Source organism: Mangifera indica, chromosome 18 (genome assembly GCF_011075055.1).
Source record: "Mangifera indica cultivar Alphonso chromosome 18, CATAS_Mindica_2.1, whole genome shotgun sequence".
Classification (NCBI taxonomy): domain Eukaryota; kingdom Viridiplantae; phylum Streptophyta; class Magnoliopsida; order Sapindales; family Anacardiaceae; genus Mangifera; species Mangifera indica.
Genome location: NC_058154.1, coordinates 8,246,343 through 8,259,927, shown reverse-complemented (window position 1 = coordinate 8,259,927; position 13,585 = coordinate 8,246,343). Strand labels below are relative to the sequence as shown.

Sequence of the window (13,585 nt, the reverse complement as noted above, 5' to 3'; positions counted from 1 at the left end):
TTATTTCAAGTTTGAACAAACTCGATTTAAATCTAATCCTACTTGTTTATTTGTTCAAGGATTAAATATACATTTTATAATATAATATTTACACATAATATATATGAGGGGCAAAATAGCTTTTGTGAAAAAGGCAAAGGGGGTCAATGGACCCCACTTGAACCCCCCTCCGTCCGCCCCTGATCTGTGTATTTCTGTAAAACCCCACAACCCCAACATTTTTTCAAATCCTTAAAATATAAAGAGATGCTTTCATAATAGTATTTGGGCATAAATTTGTACAATATTACATGGAAAATAAACAAAACCCTAAGGGGACGTTTGGTTTGGATAATATTTGATTACTAAAATAGAAAGATTATCTTGAAGATAGATTACTTAGAAGATTACTAGGTATAAATGATGACTATGTTTGATAAAATTTGGTAGGTATAAATAATTATTGTGTTTGGTTAAAGGTATTAAAAGATTACTAGTAAATTATTTTACTTAAATGTCCTTAAATATAATTATTTTTAAATGTTTTTTTATATTATTTGTCATATTAATTAAAAATAAATTTATTTTTATCTCAAAAAATTAATAAATAATAATATAATTATAATAAACTCAAGATTACCCCAGTAATCTTTAAATATCTAAGGTGAAGGTGGTAATCAGATTACTACCTATATTACCTGTCACGTCAATATTGGTAATAGAAGATTACTGTAATATTTTATTACTGACAAACCAAACAAGAGAATAAAAGATAGATTACCAAGATAATCTTAAAATCCCTCAACCAAACGCACCCTAAGTTTTTCCCATAATTTAGACTCAAAACCTCCCGAAAAGCAAGGATTAAATACAAAAAGATGAAGTCGTGCTATAAACAATAAAGAAGGGTGATCAATTGAGTGAAAAATGGAGAATTAAACCTTCAAATGCTTGGTCACTCTGTCTCAAAAACTGACGAAACTCCATAAAAAATTACATCATAGAGCTTGGGTTGATAGTCACAAAAGTCACTTTAAACGTGTAGATTGACTAAAATCTAAATTTATATTTCGTCCAGCGTCCAAAATTACTCAATAACTAAACCGAATTAATTTTTAAATAAAAAATCAAATCAAAACATAAATTATTTGAAAAATTAATTCCAATACCAATTCAAGAATATGAAAAAATTAATTTTTTAGTTTAATTACCGGTTTATCGAATTTTCAAAACTCAATTAACTAAGCTAAACCAATTTTAAAATAAAAATTAATAAAATATTAAATATATTTAAAACAAATAGAAAAAATAATAAAATATAATAATTCTCAAATACAGGTTAACCAAAATCCAATTTGATTAATTAATATTTTTTAATTTGATTCAAAATCAATTTGATTTCCATTTATAATTTTTTCCAAACTAAAAATTCAATTTAGTTCAAAATATTGATAAATTAGTTCAGTTAACTGATTTTAAATACCTCTAATTTCCTCAAACTTGAATTGAATTTGATAGTTATATGAGTATATAATTCCACAGTGTGATTAATTTCCATAAACCCCTTAATTTTTTTCGTTATTTGTAATATCCCTAAGAATAAAGTATAATAACAATTATACTAATGTAACAATTACAAATTATTTACATAAACTGATGCTGCAGGCCTGCAACAACAGTTACATATCTTATCTTAAGTAGTCAGGAAAACTTTAAGAAGGTGAACCCAGGAGTCCCATTTATCTATGAAACCATAGAGTTAACAGAAAATGCGTCTCAATAATACTACAGGGTATCCAAAAGTCACTATACCGCTACATTTTGATGGAAAATTGTATGCATCAACAAATCCAGGATTCCTGCTAATTTATCATACAAAATGAATAAGATTCCGCAACAAAACCAACTTAGCAGCCTCAACCGGCATTTGATTTTGCAATTTTTCAACTCAGTCGTTTCAACTCAGCAAAAGGGCGCGGCAACTGTGCAATATTAACTGTCTTTCTTGGCAGACTACAAATTGACAGTGTGTTAATGTCGGCAGTTTGTTAACAAAACTAGTACCTGAAATCTGCCCAGTCATTTGTCTTAAGAATGTATCTGTCACCCTGACATTTTCTTAACCAACTCACACTGACAGTCAGTAAAAATTTATACATAAAATGTATCTTACGCTTAATGCCATCATTAAAAATTCTCACAGAACTGCAAAAATTGTTGATAGCAGAAGAACAAGTTAGGCGACCAGCCATATTCAGAATTATCACGGATTCCCTAACAGAAAATTAAAATAACGGTGTTAATACCTCATAATATACTGCTTGAGTTGATCAAGAGCCTGGAGATTCTCGTTTTTCTTTGCTAAATAGCCTGATACGTTTGATAAGGTCCTCTTTCAACATCTCTGGTATTTGTGAAATAAAAGTTCGTTTTGCTTCCGTGATCAACAAGTTCCTGCATTGAAGTAATCAGATGAAGAGAGTGTCTAGGTGATACAAGCAAATAATTATAATGAGTTAATTTAGTAAAGACAACAAAAGCAGTGTTTTAAATTACCACAAAAAAAAAAAAAAAAAAAAAAACAAAACAAAAGGACTGTTTTATAGACAAATGAGTAGATACATTTAATTATGAGTATTAAGATGCTTTGGTTAACCTTTTTTTGGAACATAATAATCGTTTTTAAGTTACTTTTATTTGAATGAAAAAGGTTCAGCTTCTTGGCTATTTCTGAAACAAGGATATCTTACAGCATTTTGAATATTTTACTAAGAAACACCATTCCACAATTCTTCAAGCCACAATGAATTGGAAATTTAAAACCCAGGTTTCAACCAGCATACTAGCAAAAAAAAAAAAAACTCAATCAATTTTAAATAGAAAGGGATAAAAGGAACAGAGATCTAGACCCAGATCCAAACAGAAGAGTACAAAAACTTGATATTAGCAGAAGAAGAGCAGCCCCTATAACTAGGGCTCCAAGGGCCATAATTTTTATTGGCACTAAATGTGTGATCCCTTCCATGGTGATAAAAGATTCCAGCCTTTATTTAATAGCACTAATGCAAACTAGCCCTTATAATTTAGCATATAGCCACAAGCTAGGCAACATACTACATATTAATATTTGAACACCAGCCAGTGTATAAAAAGGCATTTGAAAATTGAAATTATTACAGTAAAAAGGAGAGCTTGTGAACCAAAAATGAGGATTATTTGGGCCTTTGCCTCTTTTTCAAAAGAAAAACAAAAGGAGATTCCTGAAGAGGGGGAGACAAGGTAGTAGTAGAAATTTTGAAAAGGAGACATCCCGCTCTTGGACTTAAGATCATGTGAATATATACAGAAAGTGAACAAGAAGTCAACAAAAACCACAAACATTGCAAGGAAAGAACTAACTTTGCAAATTATACAGTTCTCAGTCTATACTATAAAAACTATCGGCCAACAACTACAAAATTAGACCAAAATCCCTTCTAGGTTAAGATCTAAGATGAATGAAAGACTGAAGGGTCCTACAAGTGTTTAGAAACAGATGTGTATATGGATGCTTGTATTTGCACTCACCCCCACAAGTTGACCTTTTTGGCCAAAAGAGATCTAATCAAGTGACTCAATTAAAAAATTGACTATAGAATATGAGAATAACATGAAAAATGTGCATAATACTGACAATGGATTCTCCCTCTTTTGACAATATAAACTGAAATTTGACTTTGTAAATACAAAGTCTTACTAAATGAGAGCCATTCTGCACATCTTGATGTATAGATTGCTGCATCTGACACTTAATGTTCTTGCCAATGCTTGAAACTCATGTTCATAGACACAGATCATAAAAGAATTACCAATGTACTCTACATAATTAGTACTCTAAGCTAAGAATATTCACCCATTCCTTAAAAGATGTGTTGCAGTTCAGTGCCAAAAAAAAAATTAACAACATACCAATGTAGAAACTCTAGAAAAGTAAACCTTGGGAACATAGAAAAATATCAACCCAAATTATTCAAGTAGAACAACTTACTTCAAATCAACACTGCTCGGGGCATTACCAGCTTCTTGTGCACATAGCCTCTTCCTTGAACACATAAAACTGTAGACGTTTTCAGACCAACCACATGTTCGTAATACTGAGGCAGCTTCCTTCTTCGAACTGAGATGTCAAAAAAAAAAAAAAAATTAGGGATCATCTTATGTCAACATAAAGATGAATAACTTATATTTATATTCATGAATTTTCATAAGTCTCACTTCCAATTGGAGAAACATTGTGTAACCAGAAAGAAACAGATGTGTGTTTATCACTAAAACAGAAAAACAAGATATTTTACAGAATAAAGATATTCAGGCTTTACAAGATGCACTAGGAGAAGGCTGTCAAACAATAGGATTAGCAGGGCTGTAAAACATTTTTTATTTTTTGGCTCAGACCTAGTGTTTGAATTGATTCAATAATTAAAAAGACCCAAACAATCACCCACTCCATAACATACTCCAAAAAATGACACAAAAATTTGAACATGTCACAAAAAAAGAACCGAAGAATATATTAACATAAACGAACCAAAAACAAAATGAAATGCATGATCATAGCAAACAGAAAGAAACCTAACCAGCATCACAAACACCGACAAGACACAGTTAGAAGCAATTAAAATGAAGGCACATACATTTCTCTCAGTTCTTGAACTTTAGCCTGAGATTGAGAATCCTTTGCAAACAAAATGCAAGACTCCTCATACAATTTCCTCTTGGATCCATAGACATCAGAGTGGCCGTTAATACTACCATTAAGCAATTTGGTATGATCAGACCCTCTTCGAGGTGTCATCCCGTTCCTCATAGCATTACCTTCGTCAGAATTTTGTTCTACTGATATAAAACAAACATTTTTAGTATCACCATTTTTGTTTACTGATGCTGATGTGACATGGTTCTCTTTATCAAGAGCATCAACTCTTTCACTTTTGTTAGAATCATTACCATTCATCAATGACTCTTTCTCACTTTTCTCCTTCTGAACTGAATCTCTGACAGATCCATTCATTTCCACATTCTGAGATTTACGACTATCAATCTTTCCATTAGTATTTGGAGGAACTCCTTTGCAACCAGAGTTTCCAGAAATATTGAATTTCAGTCGTGGAGCAGAAGGCACTTTCTCAACCTTAGAAATGGTAGAGAGAGTCTTCTGAGATGATTCCTCAGGACTTGGCTTTATACTCACTGGTTTCAAGGGAGCAGTAGTCTTTGCACCTTTATGAACCCCATTGCCATTTTCACTAGATTTAACACCATTCGAAGGAAAAGTGCCATTGGCTGATTCTGGTCTTTGGTTAGCACGAGAAAAGAAGAGAATATAAACCTTCTCAGATAATACCTCCTGCAGAGTTGAAAGTGAGACATAGGAATCATTACAGCAATACCACCGGCCCACTGCATCCTGTAACAAAACAGAGAAGAAATATCAGCAAACAGATGGCACTGTTTAATACTGAAACGCACATATATATTAAAATAAAATAAAATCCATTATGTCACCTTGATATAAGCATAATAATGCCCTGAATCCGGTGAAAACCCTGAATGCACAATAGTTCCAAAGAGTTTATATTCTGGCTGTGGATCCTACATTGCAAACAAAAATAATAAATTCTACATGCTTAATAGATAAACTTATAAAATATATGCTTAAATAGAAGTGAGAGCACTTTGATAGGGTTGCAATGTTTATTGCAAGTCTTCAGATGCATGCAATAAAATTTCTAAAAGTTGCAAGAGTCTGAGTGAGTGAGAGAGAGAGAAAGAGAGAGAGAACAACATCTCATAGATGATTTCCTAAAGCACAACTAAGTTTTATTCCCCCCAAAAAAAAACAAAAAAAAAAGAAAGAAAGAAAGAAAGAAGAAAGCCCCAAAGACTACAAATTCACCAACAGAAATCAGACAGTATAGTAAGAGTAACCTAAAATCTTATCTGTTTTTGATGCCAATAAAACACCTGAACATTTAATGCTTCCTGTTGGCTTTTATTGTCTAACTAAGCATTCCAATGCTGTTATACATATGTGACTTAACTTTTCATACAAATTCTTGATCACACAAAAATTTAGAAGTTAACAAAACTAGCATTCCAGTCTCGTCTACATGGCACAACACAATACTGTTACAATTTAGCAAACAATATAGGCTTCATTTATGTAACAGAACTTTTAACAATATATGGATTCCCTATCTTTTACTCACCAATAAGATACTATTTTTCTCTTTTTGCTCTCCTTTCACAATTACCTCTTCATTTTCAACAAAGCTTCCCAATCAATTACTCTAGCTCCGTATCTTTTTTCTTTTGTTTTTGAGTCAACATAAGATTTTAGGCCAAAAAGAAACAGACGCAAACCGTTAAAATCCTGTATGCATGCAGAAGTATCTACGAAAAAAATCTAGGAACAAGCATTTTAATCAAGAACCATTTTCTAACAGTTTTACTCTCAATTTCCAAAGTCTAATTATTCCTCACCAACTAGTGAGTCAAATTTAAATTAGGCTAGATACTACCCAGTAAAGTAGAATACAAAGAACACCAGGAACCAAATGTCTCCAATAGACAATGGAGGGTCATTCTCCACCCAACCATTCTAAACATAATCAAAACCTTATCTCCCATTTTAGCTCATCTCTGTCACCTTAATCACAATGAACAAAATCAAATTCACGTAAAGGAAACTTTATTATAAATATATGATAAATCTTCTTCACTAACAGGCCCCTTTCAGTTTCTTACTACACACACAAAAAATACAAGCTCCAACTACATCTATAGTTTGACCATGCATAAAAGTGCCTTAGTATGAATAAGTTTCTGGTGTATAACAAAGATGTATGATATTATTTCCAGTTGCACACCACAAGATACTCAAGAAAGACTCAGACTAAAGACCAAAGCAATCTAGTAATATAGTCTATGTTTGATAAGGAGTAAAAATTCGCCCTCCATATGATTCTCACGATGATATTAAGCCCTATTTTTATGTTCATACACATTAATAACTTCTGCTTTAGTTGTACTTTTCCCAGGTTGTATTAGATTTAGGAGTAACATAAATTTCCAGGTTTGAAAAGGCATACAACAGCTAGCTAGACTTCCTTTTCACTAAGGTTTCCGTTTGTCTTTCATCTGAGTCTTTATACAGTTTTCCTGGATAAAGTTTTAGATTTCTTTAGTTTACTATTTTGGCATTCAAGTTCTAATAGTATTAAGAGTTTCAAAAGCCTACACAGATCTATATAAATCCCTTCAAATTCACCAAAGAAACCTTTAAAAATTCTCGACCATGGTAGTTGAATCACGTATCGTATAATGTATCAAAAACCTAATTTTTTGTATCGTGCATCGAGTATCGTATCGTATCGTATCATATGATACAACTTTTCAAAAATAAAATAATAAAAAATTATAATTGACACATCATCATTTTGAAAAATATCAAAAACACGCTTGAAATTTCAAAATTTCCTATACACATTTCTACTACATCATTTTTTTCTAAAAAAATATATCGATCCATATCAGTAAAATGTATCGTATCATATTATACGATACATCCATTGTATCATATTAATTTAATATATCTCATGATATATATCGTTTTAATCTTGTATTGTATCATAGGATATATATTGTGTATCGTAAAATATGTATAACTATGTTCTTAACAACCATGGGGTTTCTTTTTCTATCTCAATCATATAAATACTTATCCTAATCAATCACAACCACACTTATTTAATGCAGCTTCTATTATCATGAAATTTTTTATTTTGATTCATATAGGTTTGAGAAGAATGATACCAACTCTGTTAATGATATTAACTCATTTTAGGGCAGCTGGATTTCCAAGTCCATCAATGGGAAGTTAATTTACCCACAAATTATGGAAATGAAGGATCCAGAAAAGAAATTCCCAGTCCTGCAACCACACTCCAATCAAGAAAACACAGTTTATGTTCATTCTTTAAACCTGGTTACCAGTTGCACATAGAATTACCCAAAAATTATTTCAGTTCTGATCACTTCTTTGATACCATAATCACAAACTCTACAAAGATGGCTCTGTGAAGACCAAGATTTACCCTATAAAAATGTATAAGCATTATGGGGTAATATATACCCCATGATTCATTTCTACCCTGGGATAGTCATCTGACAGTAAGTTCTCCCTTCCCAGTTAGACAATTGTGTAATCACACTTAAATTATTTTGCTAATACCAACTTTATAACTGGAACACTAAAACCACAAAACATAAATGTGGAGAAATTCTTCAAAACTGTTAGGCTTTGACTTCTAAAAGCTGCAACAACCTCTTACCCCAAAACAATACAAGTGAGGGTATACTTTCATACAATTTCTTAATTTGGCAATAACTTAATCCTAATCAAGCAAGAATAATGAGGGCACATAAAAAACAAAATATTGACAACGGTACACACCCGGCTAGCTTTGCACATGAAGCTGGAAAGAAACATAATTTCTTCAAATGCAATGGTCTTGTCAATTTTCCCACCAAAAATCCCTTCAAACCTCTGTGAACACAATCACCAGTTCAATCAACGAGCAATTACAAATTAAAGCCAAAGCAACTATAAACATAACAACAGGTCCACACCTTGAGTTGAATCACGAGGATATTTGGAGATTTTAGAATTGACATTTGCTTCCTTGCTGCCACCAATTTCTTACAACTAAGCAAGTATAAGTTTCTCATCCAAAAGAAAATTTTCATTATTAGAAGAATAAAAAACAAGAAAGCAACAAAGGTAATGATCAAATAACTTACTTCTCACATTTGTACTTGTTATTTCCATCCAAAACTTCAGGCTGAAAGAACTTATGCATTGCATCTTTAAGCGAACCACTATGTAAAATATCAAGACTAATATCCATAATCTCATCAACCTTATTCGACTCAGCACCACAAGACAAACACTTCACCTGACTCTGCAAAGCTCCCCCAAAAATCTCCTTTACCACACTACTACTACTATTACTCCCCGCACTCCCATTCACCGTCTCACGATCACCCCCCTTGCGTTTCAATTTCTTGAGACGCAAACACGTGTTGTGACACGCATCAATCACATAACGCAGAAACTCATGCGCGTCCTCCTGTCTCCCGCCCCTAAAATGCTCGGCGAAAATCCTCAAACAACTCTGTATCTTCGCCGGCGCATCCAAAGTTGAATCCAAGCTCAACGACCGCACAATCCTCTTTTCCAACATACAAAAAGGACAGTCACGTGCCAAATCACCTAATTAAACATTAAAATTCGAAAATTAGGGCAAGAAATAAAACTGGTACTAAATCGAACGAAATAAATAAAACACAATATGAATTTTTAAAAAAAAAAAAAGAAAGAGGAGGAATACAAAGAGAGGAGTGTTGGAGATTAAGGCAGAAATTGGCGAGAGGAGGAGTGTATGTGAGGCACTGAAGGACGCTGTTGAGATAACAAGAGTTGCCGAGATTTCGTAAGCCTAAAGGAGGGCCACGTTTGCGTTTATCACTGAGTAAACTCGGCTGCCAACTCATTTGGAGATCGGGGTGTCGAAGTCCCATCAACGGAGACCAACGCCTTCTGAGACAGATTCATCAGTCGCCTGCCGCTGGTGATCGCATGTCGAAATTAATAGTAAAAATTGAATTTAATAAAGAAAATTTAAACGAATTTTGAGTTTGAAATAAGAAATTCAAAGAAAAAGAAGAAGAAGAGGGAGGTGGAAAACCCCCGAGTTCCTTCTCTTTGATTTGAGAAGGTTCATTTTTATTTTCGTTACTTCCCCCCTTTCTTTCTTTCACTTTCACTTTCTTCGTCGTTGTCCGACACGACTATTTCAACTTCTTTTATTTTCCTTAATCGATATATTGTTTGGTTTATTCTAAACTTCCCCTGTATTATCCCAGATTAAATTTGATCCCTGTGAATAGTAAGAATTAGCCAACCATTTTTTTTTAAATTAACTTTTACCAAGCTTAACTTATCCAATGACTTAAATCATCCTAAAAATAAATTTTTAAAGGCCAAAAGACTATTTTTCACTTAAGTTTTGGTAAAATGACAAATATATATTCGTAATAGATAAACAACTCAAATATTTATCTGAGTTTTAGTTTAGAGAAAATATATTAAATGCCTTAAATTAAAGGGGTTTAAGCAAAATTACCTAAAACAATTAGGATTAAGCTAAAATACCCATTTTTTGTAAAATGACCAAACTGCCCCTACATATAAACTAAAAATTTTTCTTATTTTCCACGTTAATTTCCCACGGTTCCATTGTACAAATTCAAAGAATTTTACCCTTCCCATGGGCGAAGAGATTTTCATGTTTTTCGGCGACTGAAAATGGTAAAAAAGGTTAGTACATCTTCCCTACTCTTGTTTGAATCAACTTATTGTTCATATTATTAAGATTTGAGGTTTGAAACTTTAGAGTTTCGATTTTGAACCATACATAAAATATTTTGATTCTTGGTTGTTTTCGTTGAATTTCTTGAAGGGTTTTGTGTTATAGGCTATGTAAATTTGATTTGTGTTAAAATTGGAGGCAGAAACGAATATTTTTTGGCTGAAAAATAGGTTAGAAGTCATCGGCGCTTGGTCTGTGGGAACAGTGAAACCCACGGATCGAATAAATGCTCCCACAGGCAGGAGAGATCAACTGTGGGTTGGGGGGAAGTTAGCTTTTTCAAACCTCTAGGGATGGGGGGTAGAGGGTAGTCCACGAGAGGTCTTATGGAAATTTTACATGAAATAGTGCGCTAACGCCGTGAAATCCGTGGGTTGGGGGGAAATTGACTTTTTTTACATTGTAGGGCCATTATAGATTAGAAAATTGCTGAGGAGGCAAGAGATAAATATTAAACCTGTTTACGATAGAAATTTTTTTAGGGGGTAAATTGATATTTTTCATATCTAAGGTTTTTCAACGTATAGTTTTCAAATTTTATATTCGTTTTTCCTGTTTTAGGGTTTTGGAGATATAGTTTTCAAATTTGATATTCGGTTTTTTCATTTTTGTGCCTTTTTAGGCACATTTTATGATGTAATAACGAAAATTCTGATCGATATTTTGATTTTTTCATTTATAGGATATATCGATTCGTATTTTCGAATTTCATCGTTATAAGATATATCGACCTGTATTTTTCAGATTTTTGAACGATTTTTCGATTGTTGACATTCTAAGGTATTTCAACGTATAAAATTCGAATTTCAGTTTTGTTTTTTCGATTTTCGTCGTTTTAGGATATGTCGACTCGTATTTTCAAATTTCCAAATGATTTTTTGATTGTTGACACTTTAGGGTATTTCAATGTATAGATTTTGAATTTCAGTTCTCTTTTTTGGAATTTCACAGTTTTAAAATATATTGATTAGTATTTTTTATATTTCCGAACGATTTTTTGATTGTTGACATTTTAGGGTATTTCAACGTATAGAATTCGAATTTCAGTTTTGTTTTTTTGATTTTTACCGTTTTAGGATATATCGACTCGTATTTTTTAGATTTTCTATTGATTTTTTCATTGTTGACATTCTAGAGTATTTCAACATATAGAATTCAAATTTCAGTTCCGTTTTTTCTACAGTTTTAGGATATATCAACTTGTATTTTTCAAATTCTGAGCTATTTTTCGATTGTTGACATTCTAGGGTATTTCAACATATAAAATTCAAATTTTAGTTTTGTTTTTCGATTTTCATCATTTTAGGATATGCCGATTGTATTTTTAGATTTTCGAACAATTTTTCGATTGTTGACACTTTAAGGTATTTCAGTGTATAGATTTCAAATTTTAGTTCTCTTTTTTTTGAATTTTACAGTTTTAAAATATATCGAATCGTATTTTTTAGATTTTCGAATGATTTTTTGATTATTGACATTCTAGAGTATTTCAACTTATAGAATTCGAATTTCAGTTCCGTTTTTTTTCAATTTTCATCGTTTTAGGATATGTTGATTCTTATTTTCAAATTTCTAAATGATTTTTCGATTGTTGACACTCTAGGATATTTCAACGTATAGAATTCAAATTTTAGTTCTGTTTTTTCAAATTTTACCGTTTTAGGATATATCGACTTGTATTTTTAGATTTTTAAATGATTTTTTGATTGTTAATATTTTAGGGTATTTCAACGCATAGAATTCGAATTTCAGTTCTGTTTTTTCGAATTTTACTGTTTTAAGATATATCAACTCGTATTTTTCAGATTTTTAAACGATTTTTTGATTGTTGACATTATAGGGTATTTAAACGTATATAATTCAAATTTTAGTTTAGTTTAGTTTTTTTTTCACCATTTTAGGATAATGAGCTCTTATTTTTTAGATTTTCGAATGATTTTTGATTGTTGACATTCTACGGTATTTCAACATATAGAAGTTGTCATTTTTGCTTTCATTGTTTTTCTATTTTTTATCTTTCTATGTTTTTTTATTTGTCATTTCTATATTTGTTTACATATCTTTTTTTTTTTTTTATGAATGTCTTATGAATTTTTAAAATTTTTTGCAGGGTACTTCTCATATTAGAAAACGTGTCAAAGGTGAGCTACGAATCTCTGATGAGTCCAGATACTTTCGGGCAAAGGTTATATGTCATACGTAATGCATTGCATTATCCAAGATTATGTCTACACTGACCCTGGATCAGCTTCAATTATTTAAGAGGACATGTTTTGGGCATTTCCTTCATCTCCCTGATACCAAATTTTTCGGAATATTGGTTCATGCATTTCTCCTACGACAACTACATCGGCCCTTTTTTAGAGATGAGTTTTGAGTTTTCTTTGATGACAGGGTTATCATTTAGCCGACTTATTGCTATTTCATCATATATTCCTTGCCTATTTAGACATAGGATTAGAGATATATATTTTCGGGGTTGTCTGAAGGTGCAATATCATGACATAGTGCTTGTTTTTTTGGCTAGGGCATGGGGGGATGACGACATTAAGGCTGTCAAGATGGCTTTATTGTACTGTCTTCATATGGTGTTGTTAGGAAATGATCGACAGAAGAAAGTATCTGTCAAATACTTACAGTTGGTTGATCATCTAGATGGGTTTAATTCCTATCCCTGGGGCGTTACTATATGACAAATGTCAATGTCGCAAGCGAGTGACAATGTCTGCTTCGGATAGATGTCTAAAATTCATAAATATGATCTCTACAGATTTTCTTTCGCATTTCATGTAAGTATAAATTTATTTATTATATATATTAATAAGCAAAAATACGAATTGATTTATTTTAATCATTAATGGTTATATTGTAGTATTGAATATATGAGACGTTGGACACCTTGTATGATTGGGTTGATATGATTGATATTCATGTGTCTCCACGGATGTTTAGGTGGCATACGCAGGACGTCCCTACTTAGAGTCATATGGACACTATTTTCATTGGTGACCTAGTATGTAATCGTTAATCAGTCAGTGAATTGATTCATTGAATATTATAATTATTTTGATTTATATATCTTCATGAATAGGATGATGTCCCATTCCTGCGTTGTCCATCATCAATTGAGGAGG

The 13,585-nt window shown here is 32.0% G+C and overlaps 1 protein-coding gene across 2 annotated transcripts; it reads right to left on the bottom strand.

Moving 5' to 3' along the window:
• Window positions 1-1,690: 1,690 nt before the first annotated feature.
• LOC123201942 (ubiquitin carboxyl-terminal hydrolase 25-like) lies at window positions 1,691-9,843 on the bottom strand. 2 transcript variants are annotated; one of them, XM_044617563.1, is made up of 10 exons: window positions 9,411-9,843; window positions 8,821-9,292; window positions 8,650-8,725; window positions 8,474-8,566; window positions 5,524-5,610; window positions 4,966-5,425; window positions 4,653-4,854; window positions 4,007-4,135; window positions 2,286-2,433; window positions 1,691-2,184 (listed from the first exon to the last, which is right to left on the bottom strand). In XM_044617563.1, exons 1-9 carry the CDS (start codon window positions 9,598-9,600, stop codon window positions 2,310-2,312), a joined length of 1,833 nt encoding a protein of 610 aa, XP_044473498.1. In that variant the 5' UTR covers window positions 9,601-9,843; the 3' UTR covers window positions 1,691-2,184; window positions 2,286-2,309. The 2 variants fall into 2 exon arrangements, with proteins under 2 accessions (XP_044473498.1, XP_044473497.1); XM_044617562.1 differs by having other exon boundaries at window positions 4,653-5,425; window positions 9,411-9,842.
• Between the last annotated feature and the right edge of the window lie 3,742 nt (window positions 9,844-13,585).